Genomic DNA, 27,433 nt, shown 5'->3' with positions numbered 1-27,433 from the left:
ATAGCAACTGCACTGGGCACCCGCGTCGCGCTTCCGGCCGGGTGGCCAGGGCGCTCCCGTGACGTCACGGCGCCGCTTTCCGGTGGCTGAGTCGAGCTGAGGTTGTTGTGGGCCGGGGGCGCCATGGGGGCGACTGGCGACACCGAGCAGCCGCGGGGCCCCGGCGTGGCGGAACGAGGCGGCCTGGAGTTGGGCGACGCGGGCGCGGCGGGGCAGCCGGTTCTCACGGTGAGGGCGCCCGGGCGAGGTCGGGGCTCGGGCCCGGCAGGGCCTCGGGCTCCCCCCGGGCTCCGGGCCCGCGGGCAAGAGAACGCGGCGGCTGTGCGGCCCTGGGGGTGCCGTTTTCTCCGTGCGACGACCTGGATTCAGATTCTAGCTAGGTGGGCCTGATGTGACCACCTCTGAGCGCCAGGTTTCTCTTCTGTGAAAAGAACAGCAGTAACCCCAGCTTGATGGAGTTGTGGTGGGATGGGCTGATAAAGGCGGGTACAGCGCCCTAGCATCACCCGCCACAGAGCAGACCCTCGGTGAACACTGCTGCTCTTCCTCTTGCCCTTCCAGAACAAGCGAGCTTTGGACGTTTGAGGCAGAAAACATTTTCCCAGGTCCCCCACCCTGACAAGGTCTTCCAGCCACTGAATTCCCTTTCACCCCATGGTGGGAAAAGTGAGAAGCAAAAACATCTAGGTTTAGCTTTGTATCCACTTTCTCCTCGTCCCCACTATGAGGGACCTCGATGACATTTGCCCACTTGGTCCCCGCAGAACCCTTGGAACATAATGATAAAACACCGGCAGGTGCAGCGAAGGGGCCGCCGCTCTCAGATGACCACAAGGTAAGGCTGGCCCTGGGTAAGACCTGTATCCGGTTATGTGGACTTGGGCGAGTGTTTTAGGAATCCCACTGCAGGAGTCTGACATCAACTGGGGGGCGGGGAGGGGGGAACTCAGGCTGTGATTCTTCCTGTGACCTTAAGTCAGTTCCACTTCCAAAAGAAAAACAGCCGTCTACTAAGAACGCTAAAGTTTTCCGTCTCTGTGATTGAGATCTCTAAGTCAGAGAACATAAAACCAAGATTCAGACAACTGTTGTAATACAGGCTCTGAAGATTATTAACCGGATAACTTTGGACAGTCCCTTAATTTTCTTAGCCTCTGTTTTCTCAGCTGTGATGTGGGGCTACTAGTTAAGTGTCTAGCCTAGGGAAGGAAAAGAACCCAGGATGGGCCTTTGGTATTCTAGTTGTATTTTTGGCCGGGGTATTGAAAATAATTTATTAATCATAGCACTTGGCAGAGGCAGATGGATCTCTGAGTTTGAGGCTAGCCTGATCTACACAGGGAGACCCTGTCTTAATATATATTTCATTAAACACTTTTTTTGCGGGGGTGGGGGTGGGGTGTTCGAGACAGGGTTTCTCCGTGTAGTTTTGGTGCCTGTCCTGGAGCTCACTCTGTGGAGCAGGCTGGCCTCAAACTCACAGAGATCCACCTGGCTCTGCCTACGGAGTGCTGGGATTAAAGGCGTGTGCCACCACCGCCTGGCGCTCATTAAACACTTTCTAAAGTAATTCTCACTTCACAGAGAGAGTTATGATGAATAAAATTATGTGTCTTTGTGATCTGCCCAGAATTTGAGCACAAAGCTGGTTTTGTCCAGTACTGCTGGACAATCTGGGGAGTATGTTTGGGACACTCCCCCTAACTCTGTCTTCCTCCTCAATGCAGTTTCACGGATCCCGCTATCTCTATGGATCTCCTCCGTGCGGTCTTGCAGCCAAGCATCAATGAGGAGATCCAGAGTGTCTTCAACAAGTACATGAAGGTGAGAGGAGCATGGGGATTAAAGCTAACAGCACTGCTAAAACAAAGAGCACAGCCAGGGTCGGGGGGGGGGGGGGGGGGGGGGGGGCAGCCACTCGGGGCTGCAGCAGCTGACAGCCAGCTGGGACAGCATGGTAAGAGCCCTTGGTTGAGGAAGAAAGGAATGGAGGCTGGAGAAGTGCGCAGTGGTTAGGAGTGTTTGCTGCTCTTGCAGAGTACTCATTTTAGTTCCCAGCACCGACATCAGGCCACGCCCAGCCACCTGTAACTCCAGGTCCAGGGTCCAGTGCCCTCTTCTGGCCTCTGCAGATATACACACAGTACATATGTACACATATATACAGATATGTACATATAAATATTTGGGGGGGGGGGAATCTTAAAAGAAAAGGCCAGGCACGCCTTTAATTCCAGCATCCAGAAGGCAGAAGCAGGCACATCTGTGTGAGTTCGAGGCCAGCCTGGGCTACATCTGCTATTGTCCAGATACGACTGTTCTTTCCTCTTTTAAACCTGCCCTCCCTACAGCTGCCAGAAATACCTTTGAAGTAAAAATATATCAATTTAAGATTTAAAAAAAAAAAACAAACCAGGGCTGGAGAGACAGCTCGGTGGTTAAGAGCACTTGTTGCTCTTGCAGAGGACCCAGGTTCCATTCCCAGCACCCACATGGTGGCTCACATCTCATAACTCTAGTTCCAGGAGACCAGCAACGTCTTCTGACACCTCAGGCACCAGGCACACATGTGGTGCACAGACATCCATGCAGGCAAAACACTCATACACGACATATAAATCTAAAATGTTGTAAAATTATAAAAATATATTTAAAAAAAAAACTTTGGACTGTGTATGTGGAGGGTAGAAGGGTATTAGGTATTTATTGGATAATTCGACTTTTCTATTTCAAATTTTTGATAAAATATTCTCTAAAGGCAGATGTGTGCATGCCTGTAATCTTAGCATGGAAGGTAGAGACAAGAAGATGAGCAGTTCAGACTCATCCTCAGCTACATATCAAGTTGGAGGTCAGCCTGGGGATGTGATGCCCTGTTGTAAAAACAGAAAACAGGCCCCTGAGTCAGCTCGGTGGGGAGGCACTTGTCCTGAAGCCTGACACCCTAGAGTGGGGTCCCAGAACCCACATGGTGAAAGGAAAGTACCAGCTCCGCAGAATTGCCCTCTGACCTCTGTGCACACACTGTGGCACCAGCGTGCACACACATACACACACAATAGTGCTAATTTTTAGATGTTAAAAGCAAAAGAGAAAATATTCCTTATAAAGTAATCTAAATATTTTAAAAATAACAGCTGAAGTCACTAAGACTCGCCTTCCAGGAATAGCTAACTGCCCACAGTGACTGCACAGTCCTCCAGCTATGTCTCTTCCACACACCCTTGACTGACTTCACTTAACATATGTTGGTAATGTTTCTAGATCGTCACAGTAGTTCACCCTACTTTTTGATAATAGTTACAGAGTCTGTCCTCCGTCAATATACCGAAACTTAATTAGCTAGTTCCTAGGAGATTCTGGTTGTTTACAGTTTTTCTCGTGTCCAAGAAATACTACAGTGGGGCTAATGAGATGGCTCGGCAGGTAAAGGCACTGGTCACTACACTGAAGACCTGAGTTCAGTCCCCAGACCCACATCGTGGAAGGAAAGTACCAACTCCCGCACTCTGTCCTCTGACCTCCACGTGCATACTAAATAAATACATAAAGAGATAATGTAATTTAAATTTAAAAATACTATACTGCACTGACACATCTTTATTCATCTTTAGTCACTGGAGAGGTTTCTGAGGGGTCGGTTCCTCGAGGTGGAATTAAGGAGTACTAGGGAAAGGAAGTTGCTCTCCAGACGGTGGTGCCGTGTGCAATCACTTCATGTGCTCTCCCTGGTTGTGTTGGTTGTTTTGTTTTGAGACAAGGCCTCTCTACATAGTCCTGGATGGCCTGGAACTCACTCTGTAGACCAGGCTGGCCTGGGACTAACAGAGCCCCACTTCTGCCTTCCCAGTGCTGAGGCTAAAGGTGTTGTTTGTAGTTTCCAGAATTTTCCTGTATCCAAGAGAGAACCGATATTTTCTCTTAGAGATACAATTTGGGTGTTTTTAAAATGCTGTATTTGTGTTTACCCACTGAAGCATCTCCTTGATCCAACTTGGACAGTTAAATAAATGTGTTCCCAGGCACCTCTCAGATGTTTGGGGCTTCATCGTGTGGTCCTTGGTGTTTTTAGAATCACGCTATCCCTCTCACCCAGCAGAGAAAGCCTCTGCCTACTTAGTCTTTTTGTCTGTTGTTGTTGCTGGTATCCTGGATTCTTGGACAGGTCACCTTCCCTGTCCCACAGGTAAGGGATTGAGTACTGAAAATCTGTGACTTCCCGTTGTCTTGATGTTTTCTGCCTGCATTGGTCCATTTGTTTCAGGCACAGCCTTCTTTCTTTAGGTGCGATTATGAAATGGAGAGGCTGTGTATAAGCAAAGCCAACAGCCATCCGCAGTCTTAGCACATTACATATATTCCCTTTGGTTAATGCCCACTTCAGGTCTTCTGACCTTGTCCTGATGTCCTCCCCTAGTTCTTCCAGAAGGCAGCACTGAATGTGCGAGACAATGTCGGGGAAGAAGTGGACGCGGAGCAGCTGATTCAGGAGGCCTGCCGGAGCTGCCTGGAGCAGGTGAGGCCAAGGGGTGCAGACAGGATGCGTCACTACGTCAGTAAGAAAAGTGCTCTCTCACCAGTGGGACTCGGGGCACGTCAGGAAGACTTACCCAGGAAGAGCTCAGGACAGTTGCTGACACACGGGAAGGAAAAGTAGCTCAAGTGTGTGCCAGGTGCTATGTCAGGTGCATCATCATCTCCCTTAGGTCTCAGGAAAAGCCCTGTAAGGACTGCTTGTCCAGTCCTGTTTGACGTGAGGAAAGTGTGCGTAGCAGACTCACAGGCACAGAATGAGACGGTGGTTCCCTGGGGAGCTAAGGAAGCTGGCAGTTGTAGGGTGGGTTCGTTCTGGGAGCTGATGCGCAGAACAGTGACAGTAGTTGTGGACGTTCTAGTTTACTTGATGCCTGCTAAGAAGGTACTTCTTAAGTGTACACACACGTACACACACACACAGTGGGAACTGCGTGTGGTGATGATATAAAACGGTGATAATCATTTCATACACATTGTACCCTCGTGTATGTAACATGTTTGTCAGTTTCACCACAATAAAGCTAGAAAAAAATTTAAAAGGCAAACTAGAGCCAATAAGATGCTTGCCCCCAAGCAAGATGACCTGAGTTTAATTTCCCAGAACCCACTCCTGAAAGTTGTCCTCTGACCTACACGTGAATACCCACACACATATACACACACAGTAAGTAAACAAACATTTTTTAAAAAGGCAAGCCAGGAAAACAAGTTGTAATTCATGATGCGCCTCGCCTCTGCAAATGGTTGGTGGGTCCCTTGAGGGCCTGAGGGACCTAGCACCCTTTGCACCTCCCGTATCTCGGGTGTCCTCAGGAGAGCTGACATCAGTTCTGTATATGACTGTACTCTAAGAACTGTACTAGAGAACCTGTCCGTCTGTGTCAGCTGCTGCATTAATAGGGATTGTCAGCATGGGCCACATGCTTTGCTTGACTGTGAAAGACAAGCTACTCGGAACCTCAGAAAGGAGCAAAGCCACTTCCTGGACCTGAGCTCTGGAAGGGCACAGCTCTACCCTGCAGAACAGTGAAAACGGACCTGCCTCTCAGATACGGAAGTCTAAGCTACCAAATTCCTGAGAAGCTAGCTTCTTTACCCCAGGAAGGAGTGTTGAATATGAGCAATTGTAACCGTTGCTAACAACACACATTTGCTAATAGTGTTTTCATAAGGTTGAGCCAAAGCAGTACTAAATTGAGAAGATCTTCACTTATGTGGCTCTCAAATCCCTCGTGTGTGTGTGTGTGTGTGTGTGTGTGTGTGTGTGTGTGTGTGTGTGTATTCATTCCATGGCAAGTACTGAGTGCATGTGCACATGATCCATGGCAAGTACATAGAGTCAGAAGGCAGTTTTCTGAAGTTCTTCCTTCCACCAGGTGAGTCCTGAGCATGAACTCACTGAGCTCATGAGGTTGGCAGCAAGTGCATTTACCTCCTGAGCTCTCACTGGTCCCCATCTTTTTATTCATCTCTCCACTTGTTATTTATTGAGGAACTACTTTGTGCGTCTTAGTATCAGGCCCCAGCAGTGTGCAGAGTGGGCATAGTCCTTACCCTTGATGGTACTTGACAAGTGGTTGTCTGGCGAGAGTGCTGGATGAGGAGTCGAGGGGCAGAAGGGTGAGTGTATCTAAGGAGCGGGAGCGGCGGGTGTCGCTAGTGTCACACGTAGTGTGGTAGTGCATGAGTGGCTGCAGAAGTAGGCCGAGCACTCAAGCCCAGGGGAAGGCGTGCATGTGTGACCACAAGAGTGGCCTGAGGGGTCTGCATTTCCACAAGACTCTTCTGACTGGAGTGTAGCTCCGCGGCACGGTGCTTGCCTGAGTTCTGTCCCTAGCTCTACAGAAGGAAAAAGGAAGACGGGAGAAGGGTTAGGAGACTCGTGAGGAGTTTAGACAAGAGGTAAAGATGAGGAAGGGATGGGGGCGATGGTTCAGTGGGTAAGGCACTTCACAACAGCCCGACAACCTGAGTTCAACCCCCAACCCAGCTAGCGGGGAGAGAGCCAACTCCACAAAGTTGCCCCTGACCCACGTGTGTGTTAAAGTATATATGCCTAAACACACACCACAGACACATGCACAAATGATCAGAAAAACCAGGCTGGCCCCGAACTCACAAAGATCCACCTGCCTCTGCCTCCCGAGCACTGAGATTAAAGGCGTGCACCACCACCGCCCGGCTGAAATAATTTTTTTAAAGTGGTCATGATCCATATCATTACATTGCTGCTTTCCAGTCTCCTGATGCGCATACGTGCCACACACGTCGGCCTAGCAGTGCTGAAGTGCTGAAAGCACAGTCGTGGGGCACAGGAAAGTTAGAACAAGTTCCTTCAGCGTCTAAGCTTCATTTTTCTTGTCTCTGAAGCGGGAAATAGAGCCATTCCCTATCATCAGGGCTTTGCTGGGGCATTGGATGGAACATTGTGTTTAAACTCACAGCCCAGCACAGGCAACACCAACATACAAGATGTTAACTACATTGCAGTTACAGTCATAACAGAAAGGATTCTTCCTCACAAAACCAGATGTGATGGCATATACATGTAGTACCAGGGCTCAGGAAATAGAGACAGGAGGATCTCTCTGAGTTTGAGGCCAGCCTGGTGTACATAGTGAGTTCTAGGCCAGCCTGGGCTACACAGTAAGATACTGTCTTTAAAAAAAAAAAAAAAAATGGGCTGGAGAGATGTCTCAGCAGTTAAGAGCCCTGGCTGCTCTTCAAGAGGTCCTGAGTTCAGTTCCCAGCACCTACATGGCAGCTCACAGCAGCCTATAACTGTAGTCCCAGGGGATCCAATGCCCTCTTCTGGTGTGCAGACAAAACACCCACACACATTGAATAAATAAACAAACAAACAAATGAATAAATAAATAGCTGGGCGTGGTGGTGTGCTCCTTTAATGCCAGCAGTCAGGAGGCAGAGGCAGGTAGATGTCTGTGAGTTTGAGGCCAGCCTGGGCTACAGAGTGAGTTCCAGGACAGCCAGGGCTACACAGAGAAACCCTGTCTTGAAAAACCAAAAACAAAAAGAGAAGGAAAATTCTTCAGACTAAACATGATGATGATTACACTAGGATTGTTGTAGTTTGGTGTTGGTGGTATAGTTGATTTTCCATTAATGTCGGCGCAGGAGGCCAGAGGACAGCTTGCAGGAGTCAGTGCTCCTCTCCTTTGGGAGTCCCAAGGTGAACTCCGGTGGTCGGCTTGAATGGCAAGCAGCCGTACCCACCGAGCCAGCTCCCTGCGCAGCTCTAGCTTTGGTGGGTGGGTGCTGTGCACTTGCTTCACTTCGTGTGCCCCATCTTGCCCTTTGCAGTGTTTCCTAACCCCCCAACCCTTCCTCCCGGGTTTGTTAGGAGAAATGGCTGAACTCAGTGGCCAAGTGTTGCCTTGAATTTTCTCTTAATGGTTTGGTTTTCTTCTAGAAGGTAGTTGCTTTTATTGTTCATTTTATTTTTTTCAGGTAGCATATGTTCATTAAGAGATATTTCTACTTGCCTTTAATCTCAGTAATCAGGAAGCAGAGCCAGGCAGATGTTTATGTGTTTGAGACCAGCCTGGTTTATATAACAAGAGATGTTTGCAAGATGGTTAGGAGTATAGGCTAAGCTGGGCATATTCCAAGCCTATAATCCCAGCAATGAGGAGGCAGAGGTATGGCGATTTTAACCTAGAGGCCAGCCTGGCTACCTAGCAAGTCCCAGGTGAGCTTGGCTTCATGGAAAGACCCTGTCTCAAAACAAGGGTTGGCAAGATGGCTCAGTAATTAAAGGTGCTTGCCCAAGCCTGACAGCACATGGTAAAGAAGACGACCAGCAGCTGTAAGTTGTCCTCTGACTTCCACACATAACTCCACTGCATGAAGACACGCACACACACACACACACACACACACACACACACACACACACACACACAGTGAGTTAATGTAACAAAAAGGAGTACAAATCCATTGACTAGTTGTGTGAGCTTGGGCATCCCTCACTTACCTCACCTACTGTTTGCTCAGCTGTAAATAGGTTCTGTCTCCAAGGTTGTGAGGATTAAATGTGTTGATGGGATTAACAAACTAAGGAAGAGCTCCTTGCTGCATCCTAGTGATAGAGTAGATATTGTATTTTATCTTAGCCAAGAGACTGAGAAGCAATAACTTGCTGCATTAAGATGTAAAAGTAGAGGGTGGAGAGATGGCTCAGAGGTTAAGAGCGCTGGCTGCTCTTCCAGAGGACCTGAATTCAATTCCCAATATCTACATGGTAGCTCACAACTGTCTAAAACCCTCTTCTGGCCTCTTTGGGCATCAGGCATGGGTGTAGACATACATGCAGACAAACACCCATAAAAACAAATCTTTCTTTAAAAGAATGTGAAAGTATGGGGCTTGGGGAAAGGGCACAGTGGTCAAGAGCACGTACTGCTCTTATAGAGAACCTGAGTTCAATTCCCAGCACCCACATGGCAGCTCTATCTGTAACTCTGGCTCTTATGGCATTCTTCCTCCCTGTTTGCCAAGCCAAGTCTTCTCTCCTTGGGGTTTTCACCCCTCCCTGCCAGAACACACACACACACACACACACACACACACACACACACACACACACACACACACACACACACACACCTCTTTGGTTTTCTTAGATACTGCTTCACTGTTGCCCAGGCTGGCCTTGAACATGCAGCAATCCTCATGCCTCCACCTCCTTAGTGCTGATGTTAATGTGAGCTGGCTGTTAGGCTGAGAATCAGGTTCAGAGCCTCACAAACACTGAGCACACTCCAGCCTTTCTTTACTAGCTCTTCAACAATGATCATGACAAAAGATGGTAAGTAGGTGTCTCAGCAGCTCCTTCCCCTTTCCTCCATGGTCAACAAGCAGAAACAGAATGTGTTCCATAGCCGCTTTTTATAAATGGACACATGTGCTAATGTTTTTCTGGCTTGTTCATCTTTGAACGTAAATGTGAGTGTCTATTTGTGTTGCCTTTGTGTTGACTGTGGGAAAGTTAACCATTCTGGAGTTGTGTTTACAAACTGCTGACTGGCAACACTGGTCTTTCCCTTTCAGGCAAAGTTACTCTTTTCAGATGGAGAAAAAGTAATACCCAGATTGACCCATGAACTTCCAGGGATCAAGGTCAGAATCATTGTGCCCTAAGGCCTTGGGAGGGGAGAGTCCGGTGGGAGGCAGGTAAACTATGTGGACCCAGGAAATGTCACACCATCACAGGTAGGGCCAGGTCCCAAAGAACCTGAGAGCTGGGTCAGGTGTTAGCTAAGGGTGGGTCCAAGGGCCCTGCAGCTCCCAGGCACTGGCCTAATACTGACTCCCTTCCATTTGTTCCCTTCAGCGTGGCCGGCAAGCAGAAGAGGAGTCCCACCGAGGAAGCCCTATTCCCAAAAAGGTAAGCAAGCATGTGCTTGGAGCTTACAGCTGGGAAAGGGCCCTTCTGTTCCAAAAGAAGGCTTGGGCTTTTCCAGGCATGGGGTGGCAAGGTGAAAAACAGTTGCTTCCCGGGGCACTCCCAAGGTCATTTGTTCTCTCTGGACAACAGTCTCCATTAACTGATCTAGCCCCATCACACTAGAGCAAGGATGCTACCCATGGTCAAGGCTCTACACTCTCTGGACAACTGTCTGCACTAACTGACTGGCCCAGCACACTAGAGCAGGGATGCTTACCCACGGGTGAGGGCTCTGACAGCTGTTCTTTGTGCAGAGGAAAGGTCGGCCTCCTGGACACGTCCTGTCAAATGACCGGGCAGCTGCTGGCATGGTGTGAGTAGGGGCCACCAGTGCTGTAAGAGCTGAAGGGAACTGAGGGAGGGAGTGACCATGAGTGGGAAGAGGGCCAGAGGTGAAAGTGGCGGACGCAGGTCCATTGGTCTAAGGTACTGTGGGAGAGGGTTGCCCAGTATAGGTTAGGAGTTGTTTTATGCTGCTTTTACAACCCAGAACAGTTCCAGCTTGATTCAATACTAGACCTGATTCATGTTTCGATGTTTAGAGCTGGTCTAGGCACCAGCTCATAGCTAGTCTCTAAAGAACAGGGCAATTAGCAGATTATATACCCTAGTGGGGCATGGTAGTAGATTTCTGAGATTCCTGTACTTAGGAAGTGAAGGCAGGATAGGCAGGAGTTACTGGTTATCCTCAGCTACATAGTAACTTAAAGGCTAGCCTAAACTACATGAGACACTCACAAAAAAAAAAAAAGAATTAGTCATACAATTATTAAAAGGCAAAGCACTACTACAGATTGGTCGTTATCAAAAAGCACTTTTAAATTCTATTTATAGAGCAATTTAATTACATCACAAACTGAGTAGAAGATACAGAGCTATCGGAAACCCTCCCTGCCCCCTACATGGGTAAAGATTCTCTTTGACAACACCTGACACCAGAGTGGCACATTTGTTACAGTTGATGAATTTACAGTGTCTTAACACCATCATCCAGCCTATGGGCTACGGCAGGGTTCATTCCTGGTGTTGAGAGTCTGAGTTTGCACAGAGTTAGTGTGATCTGTATCGAGTTACAGCATCCTTCCTGAAGCCTTTTTGTCCTGTCTTGGAGGCAGGGTTTTTCACTGTAGCCCTTTCTGTGCTAGAACTCACTGAGTGGACCAGGCATTTTCATTCCTCTTCAACACAAAATGGGCAGGGCAGCTGCTGCCCTTATCTCCTTTCGACAGATGAGAAAGCTGCGACTTGGAGAATCCTGGACTTGCCCATCACTGGGTTCTAAAGTGGTTTCTGGTCCAGGCTTCATATATATATATATATATATATATTTATTTATTTATTTATTTATTTATTTATTTATTTCTAATGAGTTGCCAGAAAACAGTGCGCCATCATCACCCCTAGTAAACTTGCAGGCTCTGTCCCTCCCTCCATCGCTTGGAGCATTCACCTGTCTTCTTTCCTCCCAAGCAGATGGAAACCAAAATCCTGTGAACCAATTCGCCGAGAAGGCCCCAAGGTATGCTTGTCTGAATGTGGCAGTGGTGAGGCTCTGGGCCCTGTGAGGAAGAGGTCAGAGGGGACACATGATGTGCTCACACCATTCCAGAGCCGTCCTCCCCATCCCTGCCTTTAGCCACCTTGGCCTCCAGACAGTATTCCAAGGAAGAACCGGAATTAAATAAAGAGCTGGGCTTGGGATAGCTTGGTAGTAAAACACTTTGCCTGGCACATGGAAGGCCCTAGGTTTAATCCCTAGCATGGCCAAGAAAAGAAAATACAGTTCTTTTGTTCCGCTCTGTTTTTACCTGTTGCACACGTGTATGATATATGTGAACAAGCCCCTCTCCATACTCGGCTACTTTGCCTTTCTCTGTCCGACCCCTCCCCAGTAGCCCCTTTGATCCCCTAAGCAGTTTCTCTTCTACATTCATGTCATTTATACACATGTGATTTTATGTATCTATACAAAATCTAGGAATTGCACATGAGAAAACATGCAGTATTATCTTGCTGAGACTGACTTAATTCATTTCATGTCATAAGCTGCAGCTGCATCATTTTCTTGTAGTTGACATGACTTCATTCTTTATTGGAATTAAAGGGAAACTAAAAAGCTGGGCTGGGGCTGGAGAGATGGCTCAGAGGTTAAGAGCACCGACTGCTCTTCCAGAGGTCCTGTGTTCAATTCCCAGCACCCACATGGTGGCTCACAACCATCTGTAATGAGATCTGGTGCCCACTTTGGCCTGCAGGCATACATGCTGTATCATGCTGTATACATAATAAATAAATTAATTAAAAAAAAAAAAAGCTGGGCTGGAGGCCTGACGTGCATAAGGCCCAGAGTGAGATGTAAAAGTCAGCACAGTGCTGCACACCTATAATCCCAGCACATGGGAGGCAGGGGTAGGGGAGTACTCCAAGTTCAAGGGGGAAACTGAGTCTCTGAGTGAGAGGGTTGAGTCTTCACTTAGCCATTAGCACTACTTCGTATGTGAGGGCACCACCCAGAATCTCTTGTCTCATGTCTCACTTACTCTGCGGATGGTCTTAGAGATACAGATTGTGTTCCTGTCTGGACCTCCGCTTCCTTTCCTGTGAACCCCGTGGGCAGAAGTGATCTTGTTTTCTAGAGTTATCTCGTCCTCCCAACAAACTTGAGGTTTGCCTAGTCATATAGCTAATGGGTGATAGAGCCAAGTCTCAGACCCAAAATCTGGTGACACCTTTAGCCTCTACTAACTCCAGGATATGTTTGCAATTCCTTTTATGATCAGAATTCTTTATTGAAATGTGGAAACCTAGTGAGGTAGGTAAAGGTATCCCCTCTCCTTTTTAGAACTTTATTTAAAAAAAAAAAAAAAAAAGTTAGCTACTGTCTTAGTTATGGTGTCTATTGCTGTGGTAAAATGGCATGGCCAAAGCAACCTGGGGAGAAAAGGGTTAATTTCATCATACACTTCCACAACACAGTCTATCATCAAAGGGAAGTCAGGACTCAAAGCAGGAGTCTGGAGGCAGGAGCTGATGCAGAGGCCATGGAGAGGTGCTGCTTACTGGCTTGTGCCTTGTGGCCTGCTCAGCCTGCTTTTTTTTTTAAAAAAAAAAAAAAAAAAAAAAACAAGGTCTTACTGTGTAGGTCTGCCTGTCTGGGAACTCACTATATAGACCAGGCTGGCCTCAAACTCACAAATAGCCCCCTGCTTCTGCCTCCTAAGTACTGGGATTAAGGGCATAAGCCACCATGCCTGTCAGCCTGCTTTCTTGTAGCACCTCAGACCACCTGCTCAGGGACAGCAGCACCCACAAAAGGCTGGGCCCTCCCACATAAATCACTAATTAAGAAAATGCTCTGTAGGCAGATAGGGGCGTTTTCTCAGCTAAAGAGTTCCTGTACCCAAAAGACTCTAACCTATGTCAGGTGGACATGAAACTAGCCAACACAGCCATCTCATATAGCCCTTTACTTCCCTGTAGTTGTGAATTTTCTTCTGAAATCTTCAAGAAATTTCTAGAACTCTAATTAGAGCTGCTGATACTACATTCTCCTGAATCTTTGTTCTCTCTAAGCCCCCGTTCTTCGTCCTAAGAGGAGCTCTTCCTCAGCATGACCTATAGAATAGGCATCCCTAGCCCACTTCACCGAAAGCTGCCCTCTGTGACTTAGGTTTATGTGTTGAGTGTGCACACAGACAATCATGTGGAGGTCAGAGGACATCCCAGGGGAGTTGGTTCTCTCCTTCCACTGGGGTCTTGGGGGTCAAACTCAGGTCCTCAGACTCGGAGCAGGTGCTTTTGCCCAGGGAGCCGTCTCACTGGCTCTCGGGGTCTTTTTATTTTAGTATAAATTTTTAAGTGTATGTACATGGATGCACATGAAGGTCAGAAGAGGGTGTTACATTCCCTTGAAGCTGGAATTATAGGTGATTGTGAGCTGCTTGATATGAGTGATGGGATTCTAACTTTGGTCCTCTGCAAAAGTAGCAAGTGCTCTTAACCCCTGAGCCATCTCTCCAGGTGGGCACAGGGATCTTAATCATCCACACTTGTGATTTCAGGACCAGGTCTTAGATCTCCAAAGTCTCTTTGTCCTTCTCATACCTGTCTGCTCAAACCTTGTGTATCTTCCTGTCTGCTGGTCCTCTCTGCCTGGAGTTGCATGGGCGTGTCAAACACAGCTTATCTAGGATGCAAGGGCAATCTGGCTACAACACATGTCACCCCATTGGTCACTGGAGTTAGGGTGATCTGGCAGGCTAGGCAAATGGCCTGTAGCACACTCTCCACTCCATGTGCTCCCCTCCTGAGGCTGCACTCACTCCAAGAGGACGCCCTTCCTTGGCAGAGGAAGGTCACTCAGTAGCTGTGCCCCCACAAGCTCTCAAACACGGCGGACCAAAACTGTAGTAAGAGGGGCTGGAGCGACGGCTCAGTGGTTAAGAGCACCGCTGCTCTTCCAGAGGTCCTGAGTTCAATTCCCAGCACCCACACAACAGCTCACAGCTGGCTGTAACTCCAATTCCAGGGATCCAACACCCTCACACAGACAAATATGCACATTAAATAAATTAATAATAATAAAAGAAAAATTGTAATGAGGGCCTTTCCTCAAAAACGGTTTTTGTTGTTGTTTTGTTATTTTGAGATAGGATCCTGAGAGGATCTCACTGTAGCCCAGGCTGGCCTTGAACTCAGGATCCTCCTCAGCCTCACCAGTTCTGGGCCTATAGATGTGTACTACCATGACAGGCTCCACTCTTTGTGGTGATGACTGTGCTAGGGATTGAACATGGGGCCTTGTATATGCTAGGTGAACGGTTCTCTGCTAAGTTACACCCCCAGCCCACTCTCCAAATCTTCTTTCCTATTCCTTGTCTTGGCCATCTTTGCCTGCTGCCTTCCCTCACCGCTTTGCACGCAGTCAGCCTTCCCTGTGGATGTACTACAGTCCCTGCCCCTCTTCTCCTCCTTACTGTTGCCGAGGCCCAGGCCCTTAGTTACCGGAAGTTCTGACTTGTCCCAGCAGCACCCCTGCCCACCCACCACACTGCTGAAAGAGTAACCTGTCAGGAAACTGTAAGAGTAAACTGTCACTTTGAGTGGTCCCCTGAGGGCTCTGGATCATACGACACAAGCATCAGTGTGGCCGAGGTCCTCCAGTTCTCTGGGCTTCTCTCTGCAGCCTCTTTGGTTGCCGCTCACTTCTCCCTCCGACACAGAAAGTACAGTCTCTCCAGTATTCCAAACTGACACTCATCATGTACCACACTCGGTCTAGGGGGCCTCCCTCCTCCCACTACCTGTTTGACTCGCACTCACCCTCCCAGAAGTAACTTCAGGCATTATCTCTTCAAGAGAGACTTTGTGGCTAGTCCATCCATCCCTTTGACACCTCTCATGGCCTGACCCAGCCAGTCATGGCCCCAGCAGACAGTGCTCTTTCAGTCTGTGTGTCTGGGACTCCTGGGGAACTGTCTGTATCTTAACTCCTCTCTCTCCTAACATATGTGAGTTCTCTATTTCCTGTGTAAGCTGTTGACAGTGGACGGGGGGTGGGGGGGTGGGGGGGGGGTGGTGTCTGCCTGCACGGCACATTAAACCCCACTTTGCTGTCCTGTTTCTTTCAGTGGGACCCAGCTCGGCTGAATGAATCTACCACCTTTGTTTTGGGGTCTCGAGCCAACAAGTAAGTCTGAGACCCGCAGTACTAATGGGGAGGATTAGCTCAAGGATCCATTAACCGGGTCTGCACCTGCTACCCCTCATCTTTCATTTTTCAGGGCCTTAGGGATGGGAGGCACCAGAGGGAGAATCTACATCAAGCACCCACACCTCTTTAAGGTAGGACAGAGGCGTACCACTGCATGGTTGAGATGGCTTAGAAACCGCAAGGGTCAGAGAAGCGTGGACATACACTGGCCTGGCAGTCAAAACATCTGGGTTCTAGTTCCCTTTAGCCATCTCCTGTACCTTTTGCCCAGCTGTGCCAAGCCCAGTTTGGAGAGCTCCATTGCTTGATGAGATTACCCCTGAAATAGTAGTGTAGCCTGCACTCCAGTACTCAGGCTAAGGCTGGGCACAGGCACCATGCACCCTGCCCGACTTCCTTTCTACTTTCAGGTTTTTTGTAGGGTTTTGTTTTGTTTTGTTTGTTTTTTGAGATAGGGTTTCTCTATGTAGACCTGTCTGTCCACTTGTCCTGGAGCTGGCTCTGTAGACCAGGCTAGCCTTAAATTCAGAGGCCCTTCTGCCTTCGCCATTTGAGTGCTGGGACTAAAGGTATGCACTCATGTCTGGCCCTGCTTTTAGTTTTTTAATCATGGAAATATAGACCCCTCTCACCTGGTATGAGACATATACACCTGTAATCCTAGCACATCAGAGGCAGAGGCAGGAGGATCAGGAGTTCAAGGTCATGCTCTGCTACAAGCATTGGGCAAATATGTATTGAGTGCATATGAAGTGCTGAACACTCACACAATGCTGGACATAAAGCAATGAGTGGAATAGAACCAAGGTGGTAGCCCTGTCTCAAAAAGGGGAAACAAGAAAATAGCCAGTCTGGTAGCACATGCCTATAGTCCCAGCCCTTGGGAAGAGGCAGCAGGAGATTCAGGCTAGCCTCAGCTACCTAGTGACCTGGAGGCCAGCCTGAGCTGCATGGGACCCAGTCTCAAAAAAAAAAAAGTATTTGTTTGTTTTGTTTTTTTGAAGCAGGGTTTCTCTGTGTAGTCCTGACTGTCCTGGAACTAACTCACTATGTAAACCAGGCCGGCCTCTAACTTACAAAGGTCCTCCTGCCTCTGCTTCCTGATTGCTGGGGATTAAAGACATGTGCCCCCCAACCCCCCAAGTTAAAGATTAAAAAAAAAAAAAAGACAGAAGGATGAGACTAGGAAGCCTAAATTACTTACTGACTGGCATGGGGGTGTTTGTTTGTTGAGGCGGGGTTTCTCTGTGTAGGCTTGGCTGTCCTGGAACTCACTCTGTAGCCAACCTGGCCCCAAATTCACAAAGAGCCACCTGTCTCGAGTGCTGGGATTAAAGGTGTGTGCCACCAGCACCTGACAGCTGACTGGTATTTTTACAGAAAGACTTGTTGTCAATCTGATAGGTGACATTTTAGTAGCTTGTCTGTACTAGAAGAGCTCTCCCTCATCTTTCTTTTAACAACGGTATAGAATGTATAGCACTTTTCCCAGACTTTTTCCATAGGTCTTATGTTGTCCAGGCCCTTGAGAGGCAGAGGCAAAAGAATTGCCATAAATTCTTGGACAGGCTAACCTGGGCCATCTAGCAAGACCCCACCTCCAAGCAAGCAGCCGCGTAGCTGAGATCCCCACCTCTGTTTCAACAGCCTGCCCGCTTTATGACCGAGCTCTTTGGAGCACTTGTGTGTCACACTGCATTTACCATTTTGCACTATCATTTCTTCCTAACAAGAACCCTGGGTGTTTTTTTGTTTGTTTTTGTTTTGTTTGTTTGGTTTTTTTGTTTTGTTTTGTTTTTTCAAGACAGGGTTTCTCTGTATAGCTTTGCGCCTTTCCTGGAACTCACTTTGGAGACCAGGCTGGCCTTGAACTCACAGATCCACCTGCCTCTGCCTCCCAAGTGCTGGGATTAAAGGCGTGAGCCACCACCGCCCAGCAAGAACCCTGTTTTAAAAAAAAGAAAGAAAGGAAATCCAGGTGTAGTGGCATACACCTTTAATCCCAGGAGGCAGATGTACGTGAGTCTACAGAGCAGGGTCTAGGACAGCCAGAGCTACACAGAGAAACCCTGTCTGGAAAAAATAAAAAGAACCCTATAAAATAAATACTGGCTCTCTCTTGACAAGGTCTTAGTTAGCCCAGGCTGACCTTTCTAAGAGTTGCCATGGTCATGGTATCTTTTCATAGTCATAGAACCCTAGCTAAGACAGCCGTGCTTGGTTGTACTACTTTCCATTTTACAAATGAGGAAACTGAGGCCGGGCAGTGGTGGCGCATGCCCTTAATCCCAGCACTCGGGAGGCAGAGCCAGGCGGATCTCTGTGAGTTCAAGGCCAGCCTGGTGTACAGAGCGAGATCCAGGACAGGCTCCAAAGCTACACAGAGAAACCCTGTCTTGAAAAACAAAAGATAAATGAGGAAACTGAGTCTGGAGGAAGTTACCACCCAGACTTCTATCATCTACAAAGTGGTGAGAAGTTTAATTTAAACCTTGTTTGTCTTTGTCAAACTCTAGAATCAGGTGGTTTACATGAGGCTATTTCTTGCCTTTTGTTTTAGGAAATATGGTCCTACCAGGTATTAGTACATGCTCAAGTCCCAGGACTCAGAGGCAGAGCCAGGGAGATCCAGAGTTAATCCTAGCCCAGGCTACATAGTTATACCCTGTCAGAAACCAAAAAGAAAGAAAGAAAATACTGACCCCATAATAACTACAGGTGTTATAAGGCACTTGTGATCATTTTAAACAGGCTCTAAAATAACTGTCATTTGTTTCCAGGGATGCTATGTTTTAAGAAAGGAGACTGTCTTAGTTAGGGTTTCTATCGCTGTGAGGAGACCATGACCACAGCAACTCTTATAAAGAAGAAACATTTAGTTGGGGCTGGATTACAGTTCGGAGGTTTAGTCCATTATTGTCATGGCGCAACATGGCAGCATGCAGGCAGACATGGTGCTGGAGAAGGAGCTAGATTCCTGTATCTTGACCCACAGGCAACAGGAAGTGGTCGGCAATCCTGGGCATGGCTTAAGCCTATATGAGACCTCAAAGCCCACCTCCACAGTGACACACTTCCTCCAACAAGGCCACACCTCCCAATAGTGCCACTCCCTATGGGGGCCAATTATATTTAAACTATCTCAGGGACTTAAGAGAGAATGGACACGTACCCAATCTCTAACAACTAGTTTGCAACCCCTGGCTTTCTGGGCTTGACTCAGCTTGCTCTCTAGAGATTTATGAACCCTTGGGCATACACACCTGTCTAGGACAGGGTCCCTATAGTGGTTTGAAAGAAAATGGCCCCTAAAGGAGGTGGCACTATTAGGAGGTGTGGCCTTGTCAGAGGAATTGTGTCACTATGTGGGCAGGCCTTGAGGCCTCTTTGCTCAAGCTTTCCTCAGTGTGACTGTCAGTCAACTTCCTGTTGCCTGCAAGATGTAGTACCCTCAACTCCAGTACCACATCTGCCTGCATGCCGCCATATTCCTGGTCATAATTACGGACTGAACCTTTGAAAGTGTAAGCAAGCCACCCCAATTAAATGTTTTCTTTGTAAGAGCTTCCATGGTCGTGGTGTCTCTGCACATCACTACATCAATAAAAACCCTAATTAAGACAGTCCCGTTGGAAGAACTAGTAAAGGGCCAAGAGCTAATGTGTCCCCGACTAACTTTATCCCTCACAGTATGCAGCAGATCCTCAGGACAAGCACTGGCTAGCCGAGCAGCACCATATGAGAGCGACCGGCGGAAAGATGGTGAGCACTCTGCACGTGTACCACTGCCAAAGACCCAGCCAACCCAGGACCCACGAGCCCAGCTCTTGGCCACGGCTCGTCTCCAAATTTGGTAGACTCCCTAAGAGCAAAAAATATGGAGAGGGAGATCTGTGAAGCCTTCTCCATGCTGAAGAGCAGACTGAGTCCTGGTCCTAGGGCTCCTGCTCTCCCTCTCACCTTCTCATATACTCCAACAAGATTTCAATCAGATCAGATGCCCATAGGAAAGACTGTTTACAAGACTTTTCAAGACAGGGTTTCTCTGTGTAGCCCTGGCTGTCCTGAAACTTGCTCTCTAGACCAGGCTCAAAGATCCCACCTGCCTCTGCCTCCTGAGTGCTGAGATTAAAGGGGAGAGCATCACCGCTGCTAGGCTTTGTCTCAAATTTTAAAAATAGTTTTTTTTGTTTTGTTTTGTTTTTTTCCAAAAGGACAGGAATGGTGTACCACACTTGTAATCCCAGCACTTGAGAAGTAGAGGCAGAATCAGGAATTTAAAGCCAGCCTCTGTTATCTGACAAGTTTTGTTGAGGCTAGCCTGGGCTACGTGAAACCATATTTCAAAAAAGCAATTAAAGGAGATGAGGCAGGCTGCTGGGGATATGGCTCAGGGGTAGGGTGCTTGCCTGGTTTGTGTGTGAGAGAGACACCTGGTTTAATCCCCAATACTAATTTAAAACTTTAGACCCCATCATTTAGTGTGTGTGTGTTTTGTCTGTGTATGTGGCACATGCTATAATCCCAGCACTTTCGGGGATAAAGCAGGAGTACTGCAGTGAGTTCAAGCCAGCCTGGGCTATAAGAGTTCCAGGCCATCCCAGCCACAGAATCAAAAACAGATACTGTCTGTGAGTGCAAGGAGCGAAGGCTGTGGCACTGTGTAGACCCGGGAGACTCAGTGCCACAGCCTCTGCACAGCAGCCTGTGACCGGAGTCCCCAGGGGGACGCCACTTCCTCCTATCTCCTCCGAATTCTGCCAGCTCTTGCTGTTTGTCATAAACCACATCAAATCTGTGTGTGTGTGTGTGTGTGTGTGTGTGTGTGTGTGTGTGAGAGAGAGAGAGAGAGAGAGAGAGAGAGAGAGAGTGTGTGAGTTTGTGTGAGAAAGACATAAATAAATTAATCACCAAAGCCAGGCTCCATGACACATGCCTGAAATCCAGCTACTCAGGAGACTGAGGAGGCAGAGTCCATTTTGAGTCATGAAGTTCAGGGATAGCCTGAGTAACTTATTTTCCTTCATCACTGGTATCTACTCCTCCTCCCCTGTAAAGTTTCTGTTGGAGTAAAATGCTCTCAAGGAGCCATCCCCCAGTGTCTTCCTCCGTACTCTTCTCAGGAAAGCTGTAAGAGTCAGCCTAGTAGCAGGCTTCACACATTAATAGAGTGCTTCTGAATTGGTGGGAAATGCCTCAGAGGCCCTAATGACTCTCTCTCGCCTCCAGGCCTACCTTCTCATTGAGGAGGACATTCGAGACTTGGCTGCCAGTGATGACTACAGGTAAAAAACCTGAGGGGCCCTTCCCTATCCTCCCATCCGCCCCAGTAGGCTCGGATGAGGCCATCACCTTTAACACCTCTCCAATGTCTCTCCCAGAGGATGCTTGGACCTGAAGTTGGAGGAGCTGAAGTCGTTTGTCCTGCCATCCTGGATGGTTGAAAAGATGCGGAAGTACATGGAGACACTACGGACTGAAAATGAGCATCGTGCTGCTGAAGCTCCTCCCCAGACCTGAGCCAGGTGTTCTGGTTACACTTGGCAGCCTGCCTCCAAGACCCTCTTCCCCGACTGACCGGCTGAGGCCATCTGGGGACTGGGTCTCGTTGGATCTTAGCAGCATTAAGCTGTCCCTGACCTAGTTTGTAGTGACTCACTGCAGAGCACCCAGACTGGCATGTGGTTCTGTTTTTAAAGTTACTGGACTAAGAAGCAATTAAATAGTTTGTAATAAACCAGACAGTGAGCTGCTGTAATAACTGCATTGTGGGGGCTGATGGAACAAAGGTGAAGTACTAGGCACACCAGAAAAGGAGCACCTGCCAGCCTCCCCTGCCCTTGTTCAATTAGGAATGTTGCAGTGTGCCGTCTGACCCCATGGGGGTCTGATGACCTACCAAAGGACAGGTGTTATCCTCTGTTACAGGCTGACACTGACCTGCAGAGGCAGCATAGCAAACCTGCTGGAGAACCATAGTATGAGTTACATTTGGGGAGAGGAGGGTATTTGACACAGGATCTCTGTGTGTGACCCTGCTGACATCGAACTCAGAGATATGACTGCCTCTCCTTACCGAGTGCTGGGATTAAAGGCATTTTTGTTTCTTTGAGACACAGTCTAATATAGCCCAGGCTAGCCTAGAGATGACCTGAGGGTCTCCACCTTCCAAGGGATTACAGGCACGCACCACCTGAACCCACGTTTTCTAATAGGGAGTCTGCTCCAACGGCAGCCTTAGGATCACCCACCTTCCTAGGCTTTTGAAAGTCTTGGGACCCAAACAGAGGTAACTAACTTATTTTAGTAGGGTGAAGAGAAAAGAACACTGTCAAGCTCTTAGACACCCTTTTCTGGAAAAACTGAGCCCTGCTGGGCGTGTGCCTGAGGGACCAGGGGTTTGGACAGAGGTCCAACCACTGCCGGGCGTGTGGTGCACTCATTCATGTAATCTCAACACTTGAGAAGAGAAGGCAAGAGGGATCAAGAAGTCAAGTCATACCTGGCTGTGCGGCCTAATTACAGGATAGCAACAGGAGTCGGGGTCCCAAAGAGACCTGGGGTGGGGGTGGGGGGGATTATATCCACGTGGACCAGTCTTTGGCCCTTTAATGGTCGGCGTCGTCCAAAGGCCACCAATCCGCTACCGGTTCGTTAGTTAATGGCAGCCTTCTCCGCCAATCGGCTGTCCGACATAGGCCCCGCCGTCCAATCGCGGCCCGTTACTGGGTGGCCAAGCGGTTGCGCGGAGGCAGAGCGCTCCGGGGCGTCCCATTGGCTGGATCAAACCCAAGCGAGCCTGTGATTGGCTCTCGCTGCGGGAGGGTTGCGATTCAAACGCGGGCGGCGGCCCGCAGCCCCGCAGTTTGCCCTTTCGTCTTCACACTCCTGTTCAGGTCCTAGCGTCTCGGGATGGCCTCGCAGAACCGCGACCCAGCTGCCGCCAGCGTCGCCGCCGTTCGCAAGGGAGCCGAGCCCAGCGGGGGCGCCGCCCGGGGCCCTGTGGGCAAGAGGTGAGCAATGCGGAGGTCACCCCGGTAGCCGGTGAGACCCGGGACACCTCACCCCCGGGAGCCGGTGAGACCCGGGACACCTCACACCCCCGGTAGCCGGTGAGACCCGGGACACCTCACCCCCGGTAGCCGGTGAGACCCGGGACACCTCACCCCCGGGAGCCGGTGAGACCCGGGACACCTCACCCCCGGGAGCCGGTGAGACCCGGGACACCTCACCCCCGGGAGCCGGTGAGACCCGGGACCCCTCACACCCCCGGGAGCCGGTGAGACCCGGGACCCCTCACACCCCCGGTAGCCGGTGAGACCCGGGACACCTCACACCCCCGGGAGCCGGTGAGACCCGGGACACCTCACCCCCGGGAGCCGGTGAGACCTGGGACACTTCACCCCCGGGAGCCGGTGAGACCTGGGACACCTCACCCCCGCTAGCCGGTGAGACCCGGGACACCTCACACCCCCGGGAGCCGGTGAGACCCGGGAGCCGGTGAGACCCGGGACACCTCACCCCCGGGAGCCGGTGAGACCTGGGACACAAGAGGGGCACCAGGAACGCAGGAGGTAGATGAAAGGCTGGGGGCGCTGCCAGGCGGCTCTCGGAAGACGCCCTAGGAGCGCTGGTGTTAACACGCAGCGGAAAGTTCACCCGGGTCCTGCTGTAGATGAGAAGTGTGCCCGAGGTTAACCTGCCTTTGAAGAAGGGGCGAGGTCTCCTCCGTGACAGCTCCTCAGGGTAGTCGGAGGGAGGTGATGTCGCACCTCGGCAGCATCCGTACCCTCAAGTGACCTCTACTTCTCTTTGCAGGCTGCAGCAGGAGCTGATGACCCTCATGGTGAGTGTTCTAAGACCAATTGGCCCACCCTCCCATCCCCCACCCAATCATCAGTAGCCTTCTTTCCTACTTCAGGCTCCTTGCTAATCCCATGGGTGTAACTTACTCTCTTATGGGAAATCCTTTAGACACCCACCCTCACTTGATCACAGCAGCTGCCTTCCCCCGTAGGAGGCTTATCTGGGCTCATCCCTACCTACTTTGGGCCTCAGCTCTAACCTCACCCATCCCACCCTTCTCAGAATTTCTAGTCTCATCAGACCTTGGAATTCTCACTTCTGGTGGTCCTTTGCTACCTTACTCTAAATATTAATCCACATGTTCTAATGCCTTATTAAATATTTGAATTCCGTGTACTTCCCTGTTCCACCCCTTCCTCCTAGCCTGGTGATCAACCTGTGATTTGGTTCTGTAGCTGCTCTGTTTAGGGCCTGACTATAGTACGAGGGCAGGTGCTCACCCAGTGGTCCCTTTTGCTGTGGCTGAAAGTGTTTTCTTCCCCCCAGATGTCTGGTGACAAAGGGATTTCCGCCTTCCCTGAATCAGACAACCTGTTCAAATGGGTAGGGACCATCCACGGAGCAGCCGGCACAGTAAGTGTGGTGTGGGAGTGGGTGTCACTTTGCTGAGTGTGGCAGAGGAGATGAACTCCAAGGACTAGGCTGGCTTCAGTTCCCTGTGCCTGTGCCCATGTTCTTTGAGTTGGATGGAAAGGGGCCCCTGAGGCAGCGCCCTCTGTAGACCACAGACAAGGCTGCAGGCAGGTCTTGGCTAGTGGGAAGGTACAAGTGCTTCCCATTGCTGCAGATCGGGCTTTAAGTCAGAAGTTGGATCTGAGCCAAATCTGAATTTTCACTTTCTTGACTAAGATACTAATCCGCCACTCTGGTAGCCCTCAGGATGCCGTGTCTCAGTCTTTTGACGGGAAGGTCACTGATATCCCCCAGATAGGAAGGAAGCACCAGGGACCAACTTAACACATTGTCTGCTGGCCAGATTCAGACTCAAGTTACTGCCTCCATGGCCCTATTTAGGACTTGGATGGAATGTGGGGCTGGAGGGATGGGTTGGGGGAGGTCCCACAAGGTGAGCAAGGGACTTACACTGCCCTTCTTTCCCCAAATGCCAGGTATATGAAGACCTGAGGTATAAGCTCTCACTGGAGTTCCCCAGCGGCTACCCGTACAATGCACCCACAGTCAAGTTCCTCACGCCCTGCTACCACCCCAATGTAGACACCCAGGGTAACATCTGCCTGGACATCCTCAAGGACAAGTGGTCCGCACTCTATGACGTCAGAACCATTTTGCTCTCTATCCAGAGCCTGCTAGGAGGTAACTTCTGAGACCACCAGTTTGCTAGGGCTCCCCTGAATCAACCTTCTTTATCCCTCTGACTGTTCTGAATCCTTCCACAGAACCCAACATCGATAGCCCTTTGAACACACATGCTGCTGAGCTCTGGAAAAACCCCACAGGTAGGTCCTTCTCCAGCCTTCAAAGGGGCCCTACAGACCGGGTTGGGCTCCTTCTGCATCCACCCTGCTGCTTCCTCCAAACTCTGATAGATTAAGGGATCTTTGGATAGGAGTATCTCCTGACCCAGGGGAGAGGTGTGTGGGGGTGTGGTGGGTGTACACACAGATGCAGGCAGGTCTCTGAGTTCAATTCAAGGCCAGCCTGGTCTGCAAAGAGAGTTCCTCCAGGACAACCAGGGCTACACAGAGAAGCTGTCTCCTGTACCTTTCCTGAACTCTGGAAATAAGTAGAACTGGCCCTGCCGACCTCCCCATCCCACACTCACCTGAGACCTACCTGCATGTTGTTCTCTTCCAGCATTTAAGAAGTACCTGCAAGAAACGTATTCAAAGCAGGTCTCCAGTCAAGATCCCTGACGCAAGATGTCCAGCTTCTCTCGTGTGTCGTCTTTTTCCTTAAGTGGTCTGTCCTTTCCTTGATTTCTAAGCTGTGCTGTTATTTTTGTTTTATTCGTTTTTTTTGTTTCTTGTTTTTTTTTTTTTTAAATTAAGTCTGCTTGAGCCCTTGCAATGTATATTAAATAAATACATATTCGTTGTTTTTGTATAAATTGCTGCCTCAAAGTTGCCCTCAGCCGGGGGTGGGAGGGGTGGGGCATGCCTTTAATCCCAGCAGAGGCAGGTGGAGCTCTGTGAGTTCGAGGCCAGCCTGGTCTACAGAGCGAGTTCCAGGACTGGCTCCAAAGCTAAACAGAGAAACCCTGCCTCAAAAAAAAAAAAAAGTACCACTGGAGGTACTCAGGACAAGAAGCGGGCTAGCTTAACATCTGGGCTCTGGCCTGTTCTCTACAGGGTTAGAAGCAGCTGATGGACATTGGGCCTAGTGGCAGGTCACTAGGATGCCACCTGTGTCTTAATCACTCTGCATATGTTCTTCACCTATAAAATGGTTGTCACAATAATGCTTATTTGCCTGGAGGTACAGCTCCCTGGCAGAGAGCATGTTCAAATACCTGTGAAGTCCTGGGTTCAATTCCAGCAACAGAAATAATGTCCATTTCTGGGGAGTTACAGCATGAACTGTGAATACACAGTGACTGTCAAGAACAGTGCCAGTTGGGTTACAGATGAGGCTAAAGCCGACCCATAAGCTCAAGAATGTGTAGAAGGGGGGGGGAGCACCAGACACCTTCTTTCTAGCATGTTATAGATTGGGAGGTTCAGTTACTGTACAGCAGGCCCAAGCTCTGGAAAAGACTGAGCTCTGGACCCAGGTTCGCCACAGATGGCTGGGGTTGGGGGGCACTTTCGCCTCCTTCTCTATCTCCATGCAGTGATAGACCCTGCCCAAGTTGTCAGTTCTGCAAGCAGCTGGTTGTGCAGGCCTATGGGAAGAGGCAAGAGAGGCAGAGGCAGCACCTGTTAACTACTGTTAGCCCATGCTCAGTCCTGGGCCCTTCCTACATGTGGAAAACAATCTCGAGTTGCCAGCTCAGAAGCTAGTTGTATGCTTAGCGTTTCTCTTGGGCACAGAGCTTTATCCATCATGCTTGCCTATGGTAGTGTGGACAAATCCACTTGGGATCTTGTTAACAACTTGCATTGGGAGGGCTGACAGACAGGATTTCATTTCTGGTGAGCCCCAGGTTACTTTGGCTGTGGTCTAGTTAACATTCAAAGTGTTCAGCAAAGGGTGTGGTTCAGTTGGTAGAGTGCATTAGACCCTGTGTTCAGTCCCCAGAACCACATTAACCTATGTGTGCCTGTAATCCCAGCACTCCAGGAAGTACAGGCAGGAGAATCAGAAGTTCAAGATCATCCTTGACTTCATAGTTCGAGGCCAGTCTGAGATATACCCTGTCTAGGAAAGGGGAGGGGAACTGAGACAGGTGCTGGCAATGACTCCCCTGTAATCCCAGCACCTGGAGGCAGAGGCAGGAGGATTATTCAAGGCCAGTCTGATCTATATAGAGTTCTAAGGCAGAAGTATATATCAAAGCCCTATTTTACACACACAAAAAGGTATAAGTTCAACATGATGAGACATGCCTGCAATTCTAGCAAAGAAAAAAGGTGTGGCTGGGCGGTGGTGGCGCACGCCTTTAATCCCAGCATTCGGAGGCAGAAGCAGGCGGATCTCTGTGAGTTTGAGGCCAACCTGGTCTACAGAGCAAGATCTAGGACAGGCACCAAAACTACACAGAGAACCCCTGTCTCAAGAAAAGAAAAGAAAAAAAAAAGTGTGGTCCTGGAAACAGCACAGGTGCCAGCTAGAACAGACTTAGAGGATGCCTGAGAACAGGGGAGCTCTGAAACCCACACTAAATCGACTCCGGATAAATGTTGACGTGGCCCTATCTGTGTCTGCCTTGGAAGGCTGTGACATCCTTGTGG

General features: G+C 49.3%; 2 protein-coding genes and 1 long non-coding RNA gene across 7 annotated transcripts; 2 read left to right on the top strand and 1 right to left on the bottom strand.

Moving 5' to 3' along the window:
* The first annotated feature begins 55 nt into the window (after positions 1–55).
* Dnttip1 (deoxynucleotidyltransferase terminal interacting protein 1) lies at positions 56–21,456 on the top strand. Of its 3 annotated transcripts, none has more exons than XM_015999049.3 (13): positions 56–228; positions 765–835; positions 1,728–1,824; positions 4,418–4,516; positions 9,607–9,675; positions 9,890–9,943; positions 10,258–10,316; positions 11,474–11,522; positions 15,634–15,692; positions 15,787–15,847; positions 19,407–19,478; positions 20,946–21,001; positions 21,098–21,456. In XM_015999049.3, the coding sequence occupies exons 1-13, from the start codon at positions 124–126 to the stop codon at positions 21,234–21,236; spliced, it is 990 nt and encodes a 329-aa protein (XP_015854535.1). In that variant the 5' UTR covers positions 56–123; the 3' UTR covers positions 21,237–21,456. The 3 variants fall into 3 exon arrangements, with proteins under 3 accessions (XP_015854535.1, XP_006971048.1, XP_042132721.1); XM_006970986.4 differs by having other exon boundaries at positions 57–228; positions 11,477–11,522; XM_042276787.2 differs by lacking the exon at positions 56–228 and adding an exon at positions 338–380.
* LOC121828936 (uncharacterized) lies at positions 3,564–11,327 on the bottom strand. 3 transcript variants are annotated; one of them, XR_013050941.1, is made up of 3 exons: positions 10,221–11,327; positions 6,091–8,635; positions 3,564–4,907 (listed from the first exon to the last, which is right to left on the bottom strand). It is a non-coding gene; the product is annotated as an uncharacterized LOC121828936 (long non-coding RNA). The 3 variants fall into 3 exon arrangements; XR_013050940.1 differs by having other exon boundaries at positions 3,564–6,375; positions 8,531–8,635; XR_013050939.1 differs by having other exon boundaries at positions 3,564–8,635.
* A 1,057-nt stretch (positions 21,457–22,513) lies between the features above and the next one.
* Ube2c (ubiquitin conjugating enzyme E2 C) lies at positions 22,514–25,650 on the top strand. The gene is made up of 6 exons (XM_076571174.1): positions 22,514–22,729; positions 23,535–23,562; positions 24,069–24,155; positions 24,692–24,896; positions 24,980–25,039; positions 25,398–25,650. The coding sequence occupies exons 1-6, from the start codon at positions 22,629–22,631 to the stop codon at positions 25,454–25,456; spliced, it is 540 nt and encodes a 179-aa protein (XP_076427289.1). The 5' UTR covers positions 22,514–22,628; the 3' UTR covers positions 25,457–25,650.
* The last annotated feature ends 1,783 nt before the right edge of the window (positions 25,651–27,433 follow it).

The sequence above is a fragment of the Peromyscus maniculatus genome, chromosome 4 (genome assembly GCF_049852395.1).
Source record: "Peromyscus maniculatus bairdii isolate BWxNUB_F1_BW_parent chromosome 4, HU_Pman_BW_mat_3.1, whole genome shotgun sequence".
Taxonomy (NCBI): domain Eukaryota; kingdom Metazoa; phylum Chordata; class Mammalia; order Rodentia; family Cricetidae; genus Peromyscus; species Peromyscus maniculatus.
The sequence above is the reverse complement of the archived record's forward strand: the minus strand, read 5'-3'. Positions and strand labels throughout refer to the sequence as shown.